Consider the following 22050-nt stretch of genomic DNA (forward strand, 5'->3'; position numbering starts at 1 on the left):
ATAGGAATATACAGTGAGTACGGAAAGTATTCAGGACCCTTTACATTTTTCCCCTCTGTTTCATTGCAGCCATTTGGTAAATTCAAAAAAGTTCATTTTTTTCTCATTAATGTACACTCTGCACCCCATCTTGACAGAAAAAAAACAGAAATGTAGAAATATTTGCAAATTTATTAAACAAGAAAAACTGAAATATCACATGGTCATAAGTATTCAGACCCTTTGCTCAATATTGAGTAGAAGCACCCTTTTGAGCTAGTACAGCCATGAGTCTTCTTGGGAATGATGCAATAAGTTTTTCACACCTGGATTTGGGGAATCCTCTGCCATTCTTCCTTGCAGATAATCTCCAGTTCAATCAGGTTGGATGGTGAACGTTGGTGGACCGCCATTTTGAGGTCTCTCCAGAGATGCTCAATTGGGTTCAGGTCAGGACTCTGGCTGGGCCAGTCCAGAATGGTCACAGAGTTGTTCTGAAGCCACTCCTTTGTTATTTTAGCTGTGTGCTTGGGGTCATTGTCTTGTTGGAAGGTGAACCTTCAACCAAGTCTGAGATCCAGAGCACTCTGGAAGAGGTTTTCTTCCAGGATCTATCTGTACTTGGCCACATTCATCTTTTCTTCAATTGCAACCAGTCGTCCTGTCCCTGCAGCTGAAAAAGCACCCCCATAGCATGATGCTGCCACCATGTTTCACTGTTGGTATTGTATTGGGCAGGTGATGAGCAGTGCCTGGTTTTCTCCACACATACTGCTTAGAATTAATCACCAAAAAGTTCTATCCTTGTCTCATCACACCAGAGAATCTTATTTCTCATAGTTTGGGAGTCCTTCATGTGTTGTTTTTTTTGCAAACTCTATGCAGGCTTTCATATGTCTTGCACTGAGGAGAGTCTTCCGTCGGGCCATTCTGCCATACAGGCCCGACTGGTGTAGGGCCGCAGTGATAGTTGGCTTTGTGCAACTTTCTCCCATCTCCCTACTGCATCGTTGGAGCTCAGTCACAGTGATCCTGGGATTCTTCTTTACGTCGCTCACCAAGGCTCTTCTCCCACGATTGCTCAGTTGGACAGCCAGGTCTAGGAAGAGTTCTGGTGGTCCCAAACTTCTTCCATTTAAGGCCATGTGCCCACGGGAGCTTTTTGCTGCGGAGTTTGCCGCGGAAAACCTGCAGATTTATCTGGATTTTCCAGATAAATCTGCAGGGTCTAGCATGTACAGGCACTCCCCATGTTACCCTATGGGACATGGGGAGTGTCTGTGTCCACGCTGCGGAAAGTGCGGCAGCGGAATCTCCTGCGGAGATCCCTCAGCCGCACCTAACTGCATGTCAATTAGTCATGCGGATTTACTTGCGGAGATCCCGGCCCTCCGCTATGGAGATAGAGTCCGGGACGTCTGCAGGTAAATCGCGTGCATCTCCGCATGTTTCCCGCAACTATTCCGCTGGAAACTCGCAGCTAAAAATAGCAGCGGCTGCCGGCGGGCAGCTGCGGGAAACATGCAGCCGTACCTGCGGATACATCCGCAGGTACGAGCGTCCCGTTGGCACATGGCCTTAGAATTATGGAGGCCACTGTGCTCTTAGGAACCTTGGAGTACTGCAGAAATTTTTTTGTAACCTTGGCCAGATCTGTGCCTTGCCACAATTCTGCCTCTGCCATTTTGTCTGACATGCACTGTGAGCTGTGAGGTCTTATATAGATAGGACTTGATTGGGAAAGGCACACACCTATCATTTTAATAAAACACAGCTGAACTCTAATGAAGGAGCAGAACCATCTCAAGGAGGATCACAAGGAAATGGACAGCATGGACTTAAATATGAGTATCTGAGCAAAGGGTCTGAATACTTATGACCATGTGATATTTCAGCTTTTCTTATTTAATTCATTTGCTAAAATGTCTACATTTCAGTTTTTTCTGTCAAAATGGGGTGCATTAATCAGAAAGAAAAAAAAAACGGACCTTTTTTGAATTTATCAAACAGCTGTAATGAAACAAGTGAAAATTTTAAAGGGGTCGGAATACTTTCCGTACCCACTGTACATACCAGCTGCCATCTTCTTCCCTCTGGCACCACTCTGGTCCTATCTTGCCATCTAGTGACTGGAAGTCAGAGCGAACAGTCACAAGCTCTTAATGCAAGTCTGCGAGGGACTCTTTCTGGCTCTTATAGACTTATATTGAGAAGTGGCCTCGCCATCCAGAAAACACTGAACCCAGGGACAGCGTTAGGGAAGGATAAACTGTGCAACTGCCCAGGGCCGCCTTTCTCATAGGTGCTACCAGCATATATAGAAGGAGCTACACTGATAATAGCATTATCAGTGTACCTTCCTATGTGGAGATTTATTGAGGACCTTTGGCGACATCAGAATCTGTGACCATGGTGTGTGTGTGTGTGTGTGTGTGTGTGTGTGTGTGTGTGTGTGTGTGTGTGTGTGTGTGTGTGTGTGTGTGTCTAGAATGTATGGGCTCCTGGTAGGTATGCATGTGTCTTAGGAAGGTGCTCTGTGGATATTGTAAGAAGGCGACCGGTGATATTAACAGGCGGTATGTACCACCAAAGTGGTGCAAGCCTGAAGCTCCGTTGTGGTACTTGTAGTGTCACAGATTTGTATTATGATGTTCACTGGGTCTGGCCACCTACATACCCCGCCCATGGGTGTGTCAGAGGAGAAGCCACATGCCATATAATGGAGTCCAGTGTTTGGCACATGGCAGAATGTGTCTAGAGCAGCCTAGGTGAGATTTGCTCTAGACTACCAGAGACTGGGAGTCTGAGGAAGCCTCTGAGAGAAAGAGTGAGTACACTGGCAGGAGCCAGGGGACTGTGTGCAGATCAGGAGTCCAGATGTCTGAGGAGCAACATCTGAGGGTGGTCAAGAGGCTGCTGGACTCAGTAAAGAGGTACAGAAACCTCTTGGAGTAACGGACTGGTAGCCGTGGACCTGACTGAAGACAGTGAAACCTGTGTGGGAGAGCCACACTTAAGACTGTCAGTAAACAGTGTGTTTTTTGGTTGCCGAAGGAAGGCTAACTTGTGTTGCTAGTGTACAATTTATTCTTGGATTACATAAATAAACTGCTGGATTTATAGAGAGACGGTCTTCCCAATGCTACCTCGTATCGCCGCCAGCGAGTAAAACCCGAGTGGGCGAGTATGAGCCCAGTGTACATGTGTGCAATATACAGTGTTTGTGTCACATACTGTGTATGTATCATCCATTTATAAATCTTGAATGCACAATGAGAGTTCATAGGTGTAAACATGTCGGCAATCGCCCAATGTCCAGCCCAATGCTGCTCACTCATCGGGTGATTGGATTGTTTATGGTGGAATAAAATCCTTTTCAGCAGCACATTGCCCAATGCAAACTGCAGAAGTGCTACCGATAACATGATACCGTAGGGGACAGATTGATCTACCAGTGATCAATCTGCGCACATCATTCTTTGTGAACCTGTGTTAAGAGTCCGGGAAACAAGAGCTGAACAACTTCAACCCCGTCCATTGCACTTGTTTAACGGTCTGAACTCAGCGCATGTGAATGCAACCTAAATATTGGAGTGTGATGGAGCAATATGTCCATTACAGGGTAAGAGCTCCACGCCTGACCATGGGCAGACACCTGATCCCTCTACACTTATGACCCTTTCATTAAGAGACCTGGATTTATGGGTGAGACCAATCCTTTTTCATTATATCACCATTCCCATTGTGATTATATTTAACCTCATGACTGCTGAGAGATCTGTATTTATGGGTAAAACTAATCCGTTTCTTCGTATCACCAATGTGATCATGTATAACCATCTGATTAGTAAGTTACCACTGTGACTGTCTAATATATCTCCAGGGCTAGTTAAGATAAAATATCCCTATGTGAGGAAGTACCTTGCAGTACTTTTTGACAGTTTGATAGGTACTGTTGACTAACTATGAGGCGTTACATTTTATATTGTATTAATATGGCAAAACTTAATAGTTAGTGTTGCATCTTTTTCAACATACTGGAGTATATCCAGTTGATTAAGCTCTCACTAGGCTTGTCAAATCATGATATAGTGGATTAGTACTACTTGAAATTATGCCTGATATTTAGACTATTTGTGGCCCCCCTTTTATTGAATACAACCCCCAGTGGTTTGTCAATTATTGACATTGTGGTTTAGCATCACTCAACTCTGATACCTAGTGGCACATGTATCTAATAAGATTAATGCATGATATACAGATTTATTTTTTGATGGTCCTTTCTGGACAAGAATGTTGTTTCTTTTTTGCACATGAACCATTTTGTGTTTGTTTTATGTGAGCGTTTTAACTAGAAGAATAAAAGTTATGTATTAAATAATCCTCTATAGCTGCTGCTATTACCATAGTTTTCATAAATGGAGGAGGAAGCACAACGCTATTTCATCTGATGGTTATTCCAATTGCTGGTATTAATGCCAAGATAAGACCACATCTCCATCCTTTGGGCTCTTCACAAATAATATAAACCATTGTATGGCCACTGAATAAAAACTCGTTATTTAGCAAGTTATTGTTAAAACACAAATGGCTACAAAGCATTTTGAGTTCTTACATAGCCATATATTAGCCATAACGTCAAATACATTTACCATTGAGGAATAGTCTGTTGTGTAAAGGGACTTCCTTATCTTAGATAGGTAAAATAGCTGAGGGCTTAGGGCTGGTTCACACTAAGCGACAACGAGGTCGCTGTTACGTCACCATTTTCTGTGACGTAGCAGCGACCTTGTAAGTCGCTGTTATGATCGCTGCTTAGCTGTCAAACACAGCGACGCAGCAGCGATCATAACCGCGAGAGCAGGGAGCCGCGCACACTGCTTAGCGCTGGCTCCTTGCTCTCCTAGCTACAGTACACATCGGGTTAATTAACCCGATGTGTACTGCAGCTACTTGTGCAGAGAGCCGGAGCCGTCAGCACAGGCAGCGTGAGAGCTGCGGAGGCTGGTAACTAAGGTAAATATCGGGTAACCACCTTGGTTACCCGATGTTTACCCTGGTTACAGCTTACCGCAGCTGCCAGCTCCTGCTCCCTGCTCGCTTCATTTCGTCGCTCTCTCGCTGTCACACACAGCGATATGTGTGTCACAGTGGGAGAGCGCCTTTGAAGAAAACGAACCAGGGCTGTGTGTAACGAGCAGCGATCTCGCAGCAGGGGCCAGATCGCTGCTCAGTGTCACACACAGCGAGATCGCTAACGAGGTCACTGTTGCGTCACCAAAACCGTGCCGTAGCAGCGATTTCGGTAGCGATCTCGCTATGTGTGAAGCACCCCTTAGACAAATGTGCAACTTTGCAATTCACTTGCTGTTAAAAATCCTCTCAATGCTTAGGAAAGGAGGGATATTTAATGGCTTCTGATAGGTTTATTTGCAACATCTGAGTTAATTAGAGACAGACCTCTAGATGTATTTTAATGCACACGTGAAACACACTGCTTCTTTGTGCAGCATCATGGAAAAGTCAAAAGAAATCAGCCAAGATCTAAGGAACAGATTTGTGGACATGCACAAGTCTGGTTCATTTTTGGGTGCAATTTCCAGATACCTGAAGGTGCCTTGTTCATCTGAACAAACAATTATACGCAAGTACAAACGAGATGGCAATGTCCAGCCATCATACCGCTCAGGAGATGAACATGCTTTGGTCAGACATGTACATATCAACCCAAGAATGAAAGCAAAAGACCTTGTGAAGATGCTGGCGGAAGCTTGCAAGATTGTGTCATTATCCACAGTGAAACCAGTATTGTATCAACATGGGCTGAAAGGCCACTCTGCCAGGAAGAAGCCATTACTCTCAAAAAAAAACAAAAAAAAAAAAAAACAAAAAAAACATTAAAAAGCCAGATTACTGTTTGTAAATGCACACAGGAACAAAGACCTTAATTTTTGGAGACAAGTCCTGTGGTCTGAGAAAACTAAAATTGAACTGTTTGGCCATAATGACCATTGTTACGTTTGGAGGAAAAAGGGAGACGCTTTGAAGCCTAAGAACACCATCCCAACTGTAAAACACGGTGGTGGTGGCAGCATCATGTTGTGGGGTTGTTTTGCTGCAGGAGGGACTGGAGCACTTCACAAAATAGCTGGCATCACGAGGTAAGAAGATTATGTGGCAATACTGAAGCAACATCTCAAGACATCAGCCAGGAACCTAAACCTTGAGTGGAAATGGGTCATAGAAATGGACAATGACCCAAAGCATACTGCCAAACTGTTTACAAAGTGGCTTAAGGATAATAAAGTCAATCTTTTGGAACGGCCATCACAAAGCCCTGATTGTTGATGTATGTAACGTGCTATGGAATCAACAGCGTATATAAGTGAATAAACATTATAGGTTATCTCAATCCTATTGAAAATTTATGGGCAAAGCTGAAAAGGCAGATGCAAGAAAGGAGACCTACACACATGGCTCAGTTACACCAGATCTGTCAGGTGGATTGGGCCCAAATTCCTACCAGCTATTGTGAGAAGCTTATGGAAGCCGAGTCATACAGTGTAAGGGCAATGGTACAAAATACTAATGTAATGTATGTAAACTTTTAAGCTTGCAGAAAGTAATAAAAATGCCTTAAAACCAGTGGCATAACTAGAGTCTGATGGGCCCCGGTGCAGAGCTTGAGCGGGGCCCCCCATATGTAGATGTATGGGCCATTTTAGCATTCTAATTCCTACAAAAGACATACAAGTTGCCCCCCTTCATAGCGTAGAAATATTTCCCATCCTGTTCTCCTCCATCCTGGGCCACTTCCTGGTAAATATGTCCCCCATCCTGGTATATATCCACATCATGGCCCCATCCTGGTGTATGACCCTGATCATGGATATAGCCTGTTATATTTGGCCCCATCCTGATTTCTATGGCTCCCATCATGTCCCCATCCAGGTTTCTATGGCTCCGTCCCAGTCCCCATCCTGGTTTCAATGGCTCCATCCCATCCCCATCCTGGTTTCTATGTCTCCATCCCGATATATGTCCCAAGCATGTCCCCATCCTGTTATATAGCCCCCTCCATGCTATATATCTCCCTCATCCTGATATATAGCCCTCCATCCTGGTATATAGCCCCTATCATCCTGGTATATAGTCCCACCTCCGCACACAGTAAAAAAATAAATTATTGCACTCACCTACCCTGCGCTCCCCCGACGTCATCCTATGACATTACCTTCAGTATGCCAATTACACGTGATCAGTCACATGACCTGAAATATGCTAATTACACACGGTCACATGACCACCAGTGTGCCCATTGAACTCAGTGCTCCCGCAAGAGAGCTTGACATGGTGCGGATTGGAAAGCCGCACAGTTTACGCTAAGTAAAAAGAAGCCCAGTGTGCAGGAGACGTCCAGAAATCCCATCCATTGTGCTTGTACCGTACAACACAACATTTTTGATGCAGTGAAACTATACAGCACCAAAAAAAGTGAGTGACACTGATGGCGGGCATGGCACGGCCCCTTAGGGTTTGGTGGCTTCTGTGCCGACCACATGCCCGGTGTGCCCCGTAGTCGCCTTCTAGCTGATAGGCTTACACATTAGGGGTATCATGTCGGGTGGGACCTGAGGTTAGCCCGGGCGCAGTGGGCAGTATATGAGCCATGAAATACACAGGTGTGAACGTGGCTTTACAAGGACAAGTCAGGACTTCATGTACAGCCGTTTTCTGGCAATCACAGCCATACAGTATGCGCCATTGGGCTGATGATGCTCTGTGGTGGGTGCATGGGGCTCCCGGTGACGTCACACTGAGCAGATCTCTCCCACCCGCGGACACCAGTGATGAGGAGCCTCCCCGATCACGGCTATGGCTGGTGTAATGCTCTCCATTATCCGGGACGTGCTGCTCTGCGGCCGCAGCCAAACCTCACATACATGAGCCCTGCCTGACACCCGGCAGCACAGCACCGGAGCCGCTAACGTTACCTTCATGACACCGTCCGCTTTGCGCTCCGCACCGACCCGGTCTCTGACACAGAACCATCAGTCGCCACCGTTACATGTAAATACCACCGTTAGATGACATCACTGTCATGTGACCGGACCATGGGTGTGTGACGTCACTGGAGCACGTGACTACGCTCTGAGGGAAGCGAGGAGCCATGAATGGACGTGCTCTGGTACAGGCTGCAGCTGTGCGCATGTGCCAGGGCTGAGAGCGGTGTAAGGCCAAGATTTCAGGCACAGAAATCTCTGAGCTGTGCTCTATGGCGCCATATGTAGGCAGAGCTGTGGTGATCCAAGATAGTGAGAAAACACTGACTGGATTACATACATGTCAGATTGGGTGGCACTGACCAGATAATCCCGTCCAATAATCCCAGGAGTGGATTATTCTGACTGAGATCTGAATTCATTTTCCTTTCTCTAATTTGGAGTCGAAATTATGGGGTCTGGTGTAGATTAGGGAGTTAATGGACTTAAGGGGGCTTTACACGGTAGCGATATCGCTATCAATTTCTAGCGATAGCGACCGTGTAAGTACCCGCCCCCGTCGCGCATGCAATTGTTTGTGATCGCTGCCGTAGCGAACATTATCGCTACGCAGCGTCACACTTACCTGGTCGGCGGCGGCGCTGTGACTGCCGAACAATCCCTCCTTCAAGGGGGGGGACGTTTGGCATCACAGCGACGTCACCGCAACGTCACTAAGCGGTCGGCCAATGAAAGCGGAGGGGCGGAGCTGAGCGTGATGTAAACATCCCGCCCACCTCCTTCCTTCTGCATTGCGGCCGGCGGCAGGTAAGGAGACGGTCCTCGCTCATGCGGTGTCACACATAGCGATGTGTTCTGCTGCATGTGTGATGAACCACAACGCTAAACAACCCTTACCGATTTTTGAGTTTGGGACGACCTCTCCATGGTGAACGATTTTCACCATTTTTGAGGTCGCTTAAGGTCGCTCCTAGGTGTCACACGCTGCGATATTGTTAATGATGCCGGATGTGCGTCACTAACAACTTGACCCCGGCGACCAAACATTAACGATATTGTAGCGTGTAAAGCCCCCTTTAGGCTATGTGCGCACTAGTGCGTTTTACCCGCGGATTTACCCGCGGATTTGCTGCAGAAATTTCTTGAGAAATGTCTGCAATCTTTGTGCAGACATTTCCCAGCAAATCCTATGAGAAAAAAAAATAGCTGTGCGCACGCTGCGGATTTTTCTCAAGAAATTTTCTTGAGAAAATTTTCTCGAGAAACTTTCTTGAGAAAATGAGCATGTCTATTATTTTCCGCAGGTACCTGCGGTATACCCCCGGAATTTCACTCCATTCACTGTAATGTAATCGCGAAATTCCGGGGGTATACCGCAGGTAGCAAATGATGTGCGGTATACCCTCGGTATAGCCGCGATTTACCTGCGGTAATGCTCCATCGCTGCCTGCGGTTTTGCAGGAAGCGATGTCATTATGCCAGGAAGAGGAAGCGGAGCAGAGTAAACACAGACGTCACACTCCCTGGACGCCGCACAGAAGCACTTCCGTGCGACCTCCAGGTCTGTCCCGTGCAGTCTGTGTCCTGCTCCGGCCTCGCGGCTGCCTGCACTGCAGGGTGTCAGTGTCTGCCCGCAGTATCAGCAGCTTGTCACGCGGCAGCGCAGGCAGACACTGACACAGGCAGACACTGACACCCTGCAGTGCTGGGAGCCGCGGGGATGACTATCGCTGCTGTCAGGAGGTGAGATCATTACCTGCTGTGACGATCTCCTGCCTCCTGACGTCAGCGCTGTCACTGCTGTCTATGCCCGTCTCGCGAGCGGCCCGAGACTGTCACTAGCGGTGATGTCACGGGCTCTCGCGATACTTCTGACAACGCGGCGGGCATAGAAGTCAGTGACAGCGCTGACGTCAGCAGTACAGGAGATGATCACAGAAGGTAATGATCTCATCTATGCTCCTGATGGCAGCGCTCGGCATCCCCTGCAGTGACCTGGGCTGACCTATTGATGTTAGCTCAGGTCACTGCATTGCTCTCCCAGCCAATGGGGAACATTCTGTTCTTCATTGACTGGGACAGCGACTATGGTATGGATCGCCGTGCCCCCCCCCCCCCTTATTGAATTACGCCGGACGTGGAATTGATTGTTCTTTTCAATAAATTGGTTAAAGAGGGAATGTTTTGGGGAGTGTTTTTTCAAATAAAACCTTTTTTGTTGTCTATTTTTTATTTCTTACTGACTGGGTTGGTGATGTCGGGTATCTGATAGACGCCTGACCTCATCAACCCCAGGGCTTGATGCCAGGTGACATTACACATCTGGCATCAACCCCATATATTACCTCGTTTGCCAACGCACCAGGGCGCGGGATGAGCTGGGGCGAAGCGCCAGGATTGGCACGTCTAATGGATGCGCCACTTCTGGGGCGGCTGCGGCCTGCTATTTTTAGGCTGGGGAGTGTCCAATAACAGTGGACCTCCCTAGTCTGAGAATACCAGACCACAGCTGTCTGCTTTACCTTGGCTGGTGATCCAATTTGGGGGGGACCCCACGTTTTTTGTTTTAAATTATTTATTTAATGTAAAATAACAGCGTGGGGTGCCCTCTATTTTGGATTACCAGCCAAGGTGAAGCTGTCAGCTGTGGTTTGCAGGCTGCAGCCGTCTGCTTTACCCTAGCTGGCTACAAAAGATGGGGGGACCTCACGTCGTTTTTTTTTTTTTAATTATTTATTTATTTTATGGCTAAATACAAGACTAAGCACCCTTTAGTGCCACATGAAAGTCACTAAAGGGTGCCAGCTTAGAAAATGCAGGGAGGTGGGACATTCTATAGGTCTTTCTCATCTATCTATCTATCTATCTATGGCCCGTTTCACACGTCAGTGAAAAACACTGACGTTTTTCACTGGCGTGTAAAACATGCACATGTCCCTGCGTGTGCCGTGAATTACGGCACACGTGGGTTGTCTAAGTGCAATCCGGGCTCCATTCTCCGTGGCCCGTGATTGCACTTAGAGATTAACTCACCTGTGCGCGCTCCCGCTCTCCATGGTGCTGATCGCTCCCGCGATGCAGCATCCGGCCGGCGCTGACCCCCGCAGCAGCTGCTTCCGGGTCGGCTGTGTCGTGCATCATGAATATGCGCGACAGTAATCAGCCGGCTCAGAAGCAGCAAGCTGCACGGGCTGCAGAGAGCGCCGCTGAAGCCGGTTGAGTAAAAATGTTTTTTATTTTAAAAGCACGTTTTTTTCTGGCACGTGTTTGACGGACCACACCACTGCGTGGTCCATGGGACATCAGTGATGCCAGAAAAAAAATGGACATATCTCCGTGCGGCAATCACGCACACGCGGGTACACCGCACGGAGACACGTGCAATGAAAAATCACTGACGTGTGAGCAGAGCCATTCATTATAATGGGTCTGCGTATGTCAGGGATTCTGGTACGTTTAAAAAAAAAGCACAAACGTACCAGAATCACTGACGTGTGAAACAGGCCTATCTATCTATTCATCTATCCATCTTTCACTCTATCCATTATCTGTCTATCGATTATCTATATTATTTATTGCAAAACCGCAGGGAGCAACCTGCGGTAAATTCGCGGTAAATCCGCGGCAAATCCGCATGCGTTTTTGCCGCGGATTTTTCCGCAGGTGCGGAAATCTTCCACTCCCAGAAGTTTCTCAAGAAATTTTCTTGAGAAAATTCACATTTCTAGTGCGCACATAGCCTTACTCTTCAAAGACTACAAATGCCGTTCTTGCCTCCCTTGTTTTTCAGCAGTGCTAATTTTACCATGAATTGCTGCTATTTTGCAATGTGTTTTTGCCCCACAGCTTTTGTAGGTGAAAAATGTCACTTGTAAACCACGTACATCGCCAGATATCCCAGATATCGCCAGACACCCGGACATCGCCAGACACCCGGACATCGCCAGATACCACACACATCGCCAGACACGACACAGATCGCCAGACACGACACAGATCGCCAGATACCACACACATCGCCAGATACCACACACATCGCCAGATACCACACACATCGCCAGATACCACACACATCGCCAGATACCACACACATCACCAGACACCACACACATCGCCAGACACCACACACATCGCCAGACACCACACACATCGCCAGATACCACACACATCGCCAGATACCACACACATCGCCAGATACCACACACATCGCCAGAAACCACACACATCGCCAGACACCACACACATCGCCAGACACCACACACATCGCCAGATACCACACACATCGCCAGACACCACACACATCGCCAGACACCACACACATCGCCAGATACCACACACATCGCCAGATACCACACAGATCGCCAGACACCACACACATCGCCAGACACGACACACATCGCCAGACACGACACAGATCGCCAGACACCACACACATCGCCAGACACCACACACATCGCCAGACACCACACACATCGCCAGACACCACACACATCGCCAGACACCACACACAGATCGCCAGATACCACACACAGATCGCCAGATACCACACACAGATCGCCAGATACCACACACATCGCCAAATACCACACACATCACCAGACACCAGACACATCGCCAGACACCACACAGATCGCCAGACACCACACAGATCGCCAGACACCACACAGATCGCCAGACACGACACAGATCGCCAGACACGACACAGATCGCCAGACACGACACAGATCGCCAGACACCACACACATCGCCAGACACCACACACATCGCCAGACACCACAAACATCGCCAGACACCACACACATCGCCAGCCAAACACCACACACATCGCCAGACACCACACACATCGCCAGATACCACACACATCGCCAGATACCACACACATCGCCAGATACCACACAGATCGCCAGACACGACACAGATCGCCAGACACCACACACATCGCCAGACATGACACAGATCGCCAGACACCACACACATCGCCAGACACCACACACATCGCAGACACCACACACATCGCCAGATACCACGCACATCGCCAGACACCGCGCACATCGCCAGACACCGCGCACATCGCCAGACACCGCGCACATCACCAGACACGACGCACATCGCCAAACACCGCACACATCGCCAGACACACCACATACATTGCCAGATACCACGTACATTGCCAGATACCACGTACATTGCCAGATACCACGTACATCGCTAGATACTACGTACATCGCCAGATACCCTGTACATCGCCAGATACCCTGTACATCGCCAGATACCCTGCACATCGCCAAATACCACGTACATCGCCAGATACCACGTACATCGCCAGATACCATGTACATCGCCAGATACCACGTACATCGCCAGATACCACGTACATCACCAGATACTCCGTACATCACCATCTACTACATACGTCAGACCATAATTATGAACTAACCATGGGCTGTTACACGTCAACACAGTCGTCTACACAGTCCTGGGAAACACTCTACACTCCTGAACCTCCTTCACAAAAAAAAGGTTGAACATTGGCTTCTGCAGGAAAGGCACTTCTGCCAAAATAAACCCTGTAAGATTTCTAATTCCAGTTTCCCCACAGCCCTTCACAGCTCTACAATCCAGGGGCTCCTGTGTACCCATACCTCACTCGTTCACTTGGGTGTTAACTGATCCTTGCACGCATGGAGAGGGACGTTTGCTTGTGATCAAAGTGTCCATTGCCCCCAATAGGATCACACTTGCCTTCCCAATTCAGGTTAGGACAAAGCGATCCACACTTATTTAGATCGATTGGCCATGTTTGCAGAAATAACCTTGATCTTAGGGGGTGACTGAAACACAGCATTTGACTCTTTTTTGGACAGTTTTATGTGAGTATGCTCCCTTTCACATCACATGTAAAAACACATACTAAAATGCCTACAAGAAGACCAATTGATTGATGCATGGTGTCTGCTCCTTCCGGCAGACAAGGATTTCTCCTTCTACTGTACTCCCCATGATGTATATACACTGAAAAGCAAAAGGGTAACAATGTTTTGACTTTTTGTCTTTCAGGCTCCATATCTCACCATCCACTACAGCTTTGAACATGAGTCTACCTTTATTTTATAGACAATCATCTTGGCTATCTCATACATAAATTTGTTTTGTAACTATATAGCATATGATTAGTTATGCAGATTCTTCTCACGTCACTGCATTGTTACTGTTTTGCTCCTGGTGGTGGAAAAATAATTTTCTTCCTGTTTACTGCAAGTTACAACTTGTTCTCACATTCCCTAATAGCTCAGAGTTTTATTTGGTTGATTCCTAAGCAAAAGGTCACTGGTTCAAATCGAGGAGCAGCCCTGAAGATTTTGTAAGAAAATAGAAACATCATCATCAAGCTCATCGATAGCGGTCTCTTGGCCTAGAAAGTTGCCAAGCTGCATCATGCAAGTGACATGAGAGTTGGAAGAAAACAAAATGAAGTCCGTCCTTCCATTTAAAAGTCAAGAGGTGGACGTCCAGGCAGAATATTGGAATCAACAAATCTGCTCATCACAAGGTCTATCAGTTCTGGAGCCACAAACACGGCAGTGGTGGTGACTCGTATGCTTCGTAACAGTGACATCACTAACGTCCGTAGAAGCACTATGTCACGCACGTTACACAAGTCTGAAATGGTGGCCAGAAAAAAGGTGAAGAAACCGCGACTTCAATATCATCATAAGAAACGTCGACTTGAGTTTGCAGAAAAGTACACAGCACAAGATTGGAAACGGTAATTTGGAGCGATTTTATGAAAGTCTATAATAGGCTCTGATGGTGCAAATAGGTCTGGAAGATAGGAGGGAAGAAGGGGCTAAAGCTGGTGTCACACTAAACGACAGCGACAACGACGTCGCTGTTACGTCACCATTTTCGGTGACGTAACAGCGACCTTGTAAGTCGCTGTTATGATCGCTGCTTAGCTGTCAAACACAGCAGAAGCAGCGATCATAACATCGCTGTGCTACATGTGCAGAGAGCAGGGAGCCGCGCTTAGCGCTGGCTCCTTGCTCTCCTGCAGCACACATCGGGTTAATTAACCCGATGTGTGCTGCAGCTACATGTCACAGTTCAGAGAGCAGGGAGCCGCGCTTAGCGCTGGCTCCTTGCTCTCCTGCAGCACACATCGGGTTAATTAACCCGATATGTGCTGCAGCTACATGTCACAGTGCAGAGAGCAGGGAGCCGCGCGCACTGCTTAGCGCTGGCTCCTTGCTCTCCTTGCTACAGTATACATCGGGTTAATTACCCGATGCATACTGCAGCCACATGTCACAGTGCAGGAGCCGGCACTGGCAGCAAGAGCGGAGGCTGGTAACCAGCGTAAACATCGGGTAACCAGGGAAAGGTCTTCCCTTGGTTACCCGATGTTTACGCTGGTTACAGCTTACCGCAGCTGCCAGTGCCGGCTCCTGATCGCTTCATTTCGTCGCTCTCTCGCTGTCACACACAGCGATGTGTGTGTCACAGCGGGAGAGTGACGACCAAAAAATGAAGCTGGACATTCAGCAACGACCGGCGACCTCACAGCAGGGGCCAGGTCGTTGCTGGATGTCACACACAGCGACAGCGACGGGACGTCGCTGCAACGTCACAGAAAATGGTGACGTAGCAGCGACGTCGTTGTCGTCGTCGTTATGTGTGACACCAGCTTAACGGATTGAGAAATTGAAGGAACTGTCAAATTAAAGGCGGTGATACACGGTACGATATATCTAACGATATGTCGGCGGGGTCATGTCGTTAGTGACGCACATCCGGCATCATTTGACATATCGTAGCGTGTGACAGCTACGAGCAACTGTTAACGTGCAAAAATACTCACCTTATCGTTGCTCGTTGACACGTCGTTCATTTTCCAAATATCGGTCACATTCCTCGATGAAGGTTGTTCGTCGTTCCTGAGGCAGCACACATCGCTCCGTGTGGCACCCCAGGAACGACGAACACAGCTTACCTGCGTCCCGCCGGCAATGCGGAAGGAAGGAGGTGGGCGGGATGTTACGTCCCGTTCATCTCCGCCCCTCCCGCTTCGATTGGGCGGCCGCTGTGTGACGTCGCTGTGACGCCGAACGTCCCTCCCCCTTCAGGAAGTGAATGTTCGCCACCCACAGCAAGGTCGTTCGGGAGGTAAGTACATGTGACAGGGGTTAAACGACTGTGCGCCACGGGCAACAAATTGCCCGTGTCGCACAAATGAGGGGGGCGGGTGCGATCGCACATGCAATCGCACGATAAATCGACCTGTGTAACGGGGCCTTAAGAGGAGAAAGCCTGATGATATGGGGCTTTTTCAGAGCCAAAGGCATTGAATACTTGAGCAGCATCGATGATGGTCTCAATGCTCATCTATATGTGAATATCCTACAAGACTAGTTACTTCGTACACTTGAGTACCATAGGTATGATAATTATGACCTATTGTTCCAGCAGGACAAAGACCAGAGGCATACATTGAGATTGGTGAAGAAATATTTTAGTAACAATGAAGTAAAGGTGCTGGATTGGCCTCCATACTCCTCAGACCTCAACCCAATCGAACACTTGTGGGTAGAGTTGAAGAAAAAGCTGTGTACATGCTAAAAGGAGGTGACCAGTATGCACCAACCTTGGGAACGTTTAGAAGAGACCTGTGATAAGAGTTCAGTTGAGACATGCTTGAATCTGAATGAGGGCATTCCCCGAAAGATTCAGGCAGTGTTGAAAGACTGACGAGCAAAAGGGTAACAACTTCTTCCTAAAACATCAAGACATTGTTTTATTCCAAAAAGACAATATCTTTTTTCTTGTATCACGCTCTTGTTAGTGTCTCCATTACATTACCTATCTTTAGAGCCAAGCAATGCCACTGGCGCGTGAACTCGTCTCTTCTCAATGATCTCATTGTGAAGTCAGACCTACAGAAGTCTTTGGACACATACTTTGCTGTCAACTCTATTGATGAAAAAAACCCTAGTATTGTGTTGGAGGCACACAAGTGCATGGTCAGAGGGATTCTTATTAAACATGGGGCGCATATAAAACATTAATGTGCTCAGAAATCTCTTGTCTGTTTGGGAAGATTGATGATTTGGATCTCCCTCTGATAATATAAGGAAGTCCTTAATTAAACAGGTCTGCAAGCAAAAAATTGTTTGAAAAGAAACGGGATTTTTATATACTTTCACAGGCTGAAAACAGTAAAAATATTGAAAAAATTCCATTACATACAGTTTTTTCATAAACACTGACTCCATAGCCTTCCAAAAGGAATTCCTGCAATACTTTACTCAAGATGGTGCTCTAGTGTATTGCAGTGATGTTCCAGGATAGCGATGAGCAAATATATTCGGCACAATTCGTTACTTGCACGAATATTAAGGTATTCAGGATAGGCTGCTTTCACGCCTCAGTTTTTTGCCATCAGGCACAATCCAGCAAAAACATGAAAAAACGGATCCTGCGTCTGTTGCCACCGGATCCGTTTTTTCCCCCCATAGACTTTCATTAGCGCCGGATTGTGCCGCATGGCCTTGCATTTAATCCGTTTTTTGCCGGATCTGGCAAAATTTACTTGTCCGGCGGCCGGATGAAATGTTGAAGTGAATGTTTTTGTGTCCGGAAAAAAAAAACACATCGCGACGGATCCGGCACCATACGGCGTGTTTTATAATGAAAGCCTATGGACGCCGGACAAAAAAACGGATCCAGCCACCGGATCTGTTTTTTGAACTGAGCATGCTCAGTATCACACCGGATCTGTCAAAAAACTGAAGGAACTGATGGAAAAAACTGATGCAACTGATCCGTTTTTTCGCTGGATCTGTCGCATCAGTTTTTTCGCCGGATCGTCCCTGATGCCAAAAAACTGATGTGTGAAAGCAGCCATATTGTTTACTCTGAGTATTTTAGTATTTGCCTTGAGTTTCAAGTCCCCTCCCTGCATGTTTGGCGCCTGGTTCTCAGCCACTAAACATGCAAGGATTGTCAAAGTACAGTAATGCTATAGCCATCTTTGTTACTGGCATAATTGTGATTGGCAGGCACAGTGAAAAAAAAAAATTATGAGCGGTCCCTAGCCTATTTGTGATAATCAGCGCAGATAAAGCAGACAGCTGGGGACTGGTATTTTCAGACTGGGAAGGTCCACTATTAATGGGCGCTCCCCAGCGTAAAAATAGCATCCTGCAGTAGCCCCCAATTGGCGCATCCATTGGGCAAGTGCTATCTGATAATAAATTGCATTGCTCTTGACCCAATCTTATTCAATCATGCAGATCAGATTTATTAGTTTTTCCTCAGCTGTAATCGGGCCGAGGAAAAAAAAAAATCGCAGCATGCTGTGATTGGCAGGGCGTCTTGGATAACTTACATCTTTACTAGTCTATGGGTGCATGTGAGACATCGGACTGCACTCGGATGACATCTGAGTGCAGAGCGATGTTGCACAGACAGGCAGTGGACGAGATGGAGAGATTAATCTCACAGTCTCCTCAACTGTGTTCCGATTCTTGCATGTGAGATGATTGCATCACAGTCAATGACACTCACAGCAGATGCTGTACGGTAGTGTGACCCCTGCATAATCCTAATTTACAGTGATGTTTCAATCATTTTGATTGTAACTATATGTTCAGTGATTGTCCATTTAAGACTACTCCTTTTCAGGTTTTTATCAAGTTTGAGGCCAATAAAAAGCTAAGTGAATAAATAATATACCGCCTAAAATATACCTTTTAATATTTCAATTAAAAAGGTCACTATTTCAATTACCCTGAATAAACAGACAGACCACAACATATAAATTAGGTACCGTATTGTAATGAGGTAACAGCAACCATCAATAAATGACCAATTTGTACCGTATTCAAATAAGGAACAATCTCACCCTGTGTTCAGTGTACTGCGCAATATACTGAACACACCCGCTGTCCACCAGAAACATGTTTGTTAATCCTGTGGAACTACAATGACCAGGATAATTTCTAAATCACTCCCCTGATGGAATAAAGGAAACGCGTTGGGAGACAAGTGATGCTGTGAGGGACTGGTTCACTTGTTGTGGGGATCCTGAGTCATAATGATGAGGACCAGGTTATCCAGCCCTAGATACCAGATTTTCCGGCAACAGTAATTTTTTGTGGGAAGAAAGGGACGCCACACTGGATGGGTGACATTGTTCCTTATTTCTCTTTTTTTTTCACTATGTGCTGTTGAGCAGGATGAATTAAGCACCATTGAGCAGGATGATTTTACTGTCTCTGGTGACTGACATGTTTATGGTCGTTTGAATACGTTACAAATTGGTTATTTATTGATGGTTGCTGTTACCTCATTACAATACGGTACCTAATTTCTATGTTGTGGTCTGTCTGTTTGTTCAGGGTAAATGAAATAGTGACCTTTTTAATTGAAATATTAAAAGGTATATTTTAGGCGTTATATTATTTATTCACTTAGCTTCTTATTGTTTTAAGTCGGTGAATTATTTCTGTCCAGTAGCTAATTTTTGACAAGTTTGAGGCCACACAAATTCTCGTTTTAGCAGTTTGGCAGAGAGAGTTGTTATGATATCGCTTATCGTCCTCTCAATCAGGGGCGAAAACATCATTGGTGCAGCCCTTGCAGTCGCACAGGGGCCCAAGAGATAAAGGAGCCTATATCCAGAATTGTGCATTCTGATGAGCTCTTGGAATGTAAAGGGCTGATATACTGCAGGCGCCCTCTTCTGTCCGTATCCACCAGGGCTCTAAATCCTACTGTCATTGTCCTTGATGAGTTGAGATGAACCTGACCGCCATAGGCTCTGTGCTAAAGGCCCCGTTATACGCTACGATTTATCTGACGATATGTCGTCGGGGTCACGGATTCCGTGACGCACATCCGGCATCGTTAGTGACGTCGTTGTGTGTGACACCTACGTGCGACTCCGAACGATTGCAAATAGGTTGAAAATCGTTGATCGTTGACACGTTCAGTTTCAAAATATTGTTCATCGTTTGGAACGCAGCAGACATATTGGTACGTTTGACACCCTGCAAACGACGAACAACATCCACACGACCGCCTTGGTCAAGCAATATATCGCTGAACGATTTTGCGTCGCTTGTGAGATTGTTACGTGTGACCGCTACTAAACGACCTATGTGCGATCTCGGCAAATCGTAACAACGATCTGGGCGTGTCACATCGCTAATGAGATCGTCAGATAAATCGTAGCGTGTAAAGCGGCCTTAACTTGTAGTTTTAAATTCCACTATCCACTTTATCATATGAAGTAAAGGTAAGCGGTAAAAAAAATTCCAAGTGTGCTGAAATAGCAAAAAAATGAAGTTCTGCAATTTTATTTTTTTTTTTTATTATTTACAGCATTCATTTTATCATAAAACTGACTTAGCATTATTATTCTGCAGATCAATATGATTATGCAGATACCAAATATGTATAGTTTTTGTTTAATTTAACTGGTAAAAAAAATCTGAACTTCCCAGAGCTGTAATGTTTTAAATATGTGGGATATGGAGCTGTGTGAGGGCTTGATTTTTGCACCCAGAGCTAACATTTTTATTGATATTATTTTAGGGTATACACTGTAATGCCTGTACCGGTATCCCCACACTGTCCTGCCCCTCTTCCCTGGCAGTGACTGCCCCGTCCCCGAATCCTGCTGCCGACTCTCGGGGCCTGTGCATGCCGCACGGGTCTCCTGGGAGTGTCGTTAGGGCACATGCGCCGACATGCCTGCTTTCTTGATGGGCCAGTATGCCCTAATTCGCCAGTACCTCTCAGTCATAGGTACAGTGGCTTGCAAAAGTATTCGGCACCCTTGAATTTTTCAACCTTTTCCCACATTTCAGGCTTCAAACAAAGATAAAAATGTTAATTTTATGGGGAAGAATCAACAACAAATGGGACACAGTTGTGAAGGTGAACTATCTTTATTGCTTATTTTAAACTTTTGTAAAAAATAAAAAACTGAAAATTGGGGCGTGCAATATTATTCGTCCCCTTTACTTTCAGTGCAGCAAACTCACTCCAGAAGTTCATTGAGGATCTCTTAGGGTGCGACTGCACTTTGCTTTTTACCTGCTTTTTTGCTGCTTTTTCAACTGCAGCATTTAATGCCAAAATGGATGTGTTCAGCTTTTCAAGCAAAGTCTATGGGAATTTGGGTTTCTAGACCGCACTATGCAGTTCAAACTGCAGCTTTTTTATGTCAGAAATTTGGGCAAAAACTTAGCTTTGCAGTGCAAAACCCAAATGGCAAAAACAATTGACATGTCAATTGTTTTTCCATTTGGGTTTTGCACTGCAAAGCTGAGTTTTTGCCCAAATTTCTGCAACAAAAAGGCTGCAGTTTGAACTGCATAGTGCGGTCTAAAAACCCAAATTCCCATAGACTTTGCTTTAAAAGCAGAACACATCCATTTTGGCATTAAACGCTGCAGTTGAAAAAGCAGCAAAAAAGCAGGTAAGAAGCAAAGTGCGGTCGCACCCTTAATGATCCAAAGTTGTCCTAAATGACTGTTGATGATAAATATAATCCACCTGTGTGTAATGAAGGCTCCGCATAAATGCACCTGCTGTGTGATAGTCTCAGTGTTCTGTTTAAAGCACAGGGAGCATCATGAAGACAAAGACACACAACAGGCAGGTCCGTGATACTTTTGTGGAGAAGTTTAAAGCCGGATTTGGTTGCAAAAAGATTTCCAAAACTTTAAACATCCCAAGGAGCACTATGCAAGCGGTCATATTGAAATGGAAGGCGTATCATACCGCTGCAAATCTACCAAGACCCTGCCGTCCATCCAAACTTTCATCTCAAACAAGGAGAAGACTGATCAGAGATGCAGTTAAGAGGCCCATCACTCTGGATGAACTGCAGAGATCTACAGCTGAGGTGGGAGAGTCTGTCCACAGGACAACAATCAGTCGTACACTGCACAAATCTGGCCTTTATAGAAGAGTGGCAAGAAGAAAGCCATTTCTCAAAGATATCCATAAAAAATGTCGTTTAAAGTTTGCCAGAAGCCACCTGGGAGACACACCAAACATG

The 22050-nt window shown here is 46.3% G+C and overlaps 1 protein-coding gene across 1 annotated transcript in view; it reads right to left on the bottom strand.

Moving 5' to 3' along the window:
• Nucleotides 1-8105, bottom strand: part of RNF34 (ring finger protein 34) — a 42755-nt gene extending 34650 nt beyond the window's left edge. The window contains exon 1 of the mRNA XM_075323540.1: nt 7974-8105. Within this exon, the coding sequence (XP_075179655.1) occupies nt 7974-7979 (6 nt within the window). The 5' untranslated portion in view covers nt 7980-8105. The remainder of the gene's footprint in view (nt 1-7973) is intronic.
• Nucleotides 8106-22050: the final 13945 nt, after the last annotated feature.

Source organism: Anomaloglossus baeobatrachus, chromosome 1 (genome assembly GCF_048569485.1).
Source record: "Anomaloglossus baeobatrachus isolate aAnoBae1 chromosome 1, aAnoBae1.hap1, whole genome shotgun sequence".
Taxonomy (NCBI): Eukaryota; Metazoa; Chordata; class Amphibia; order Anura; family Aromobatidae; genus Anomaloglossus; species Anomaloglossus baeobatrachus.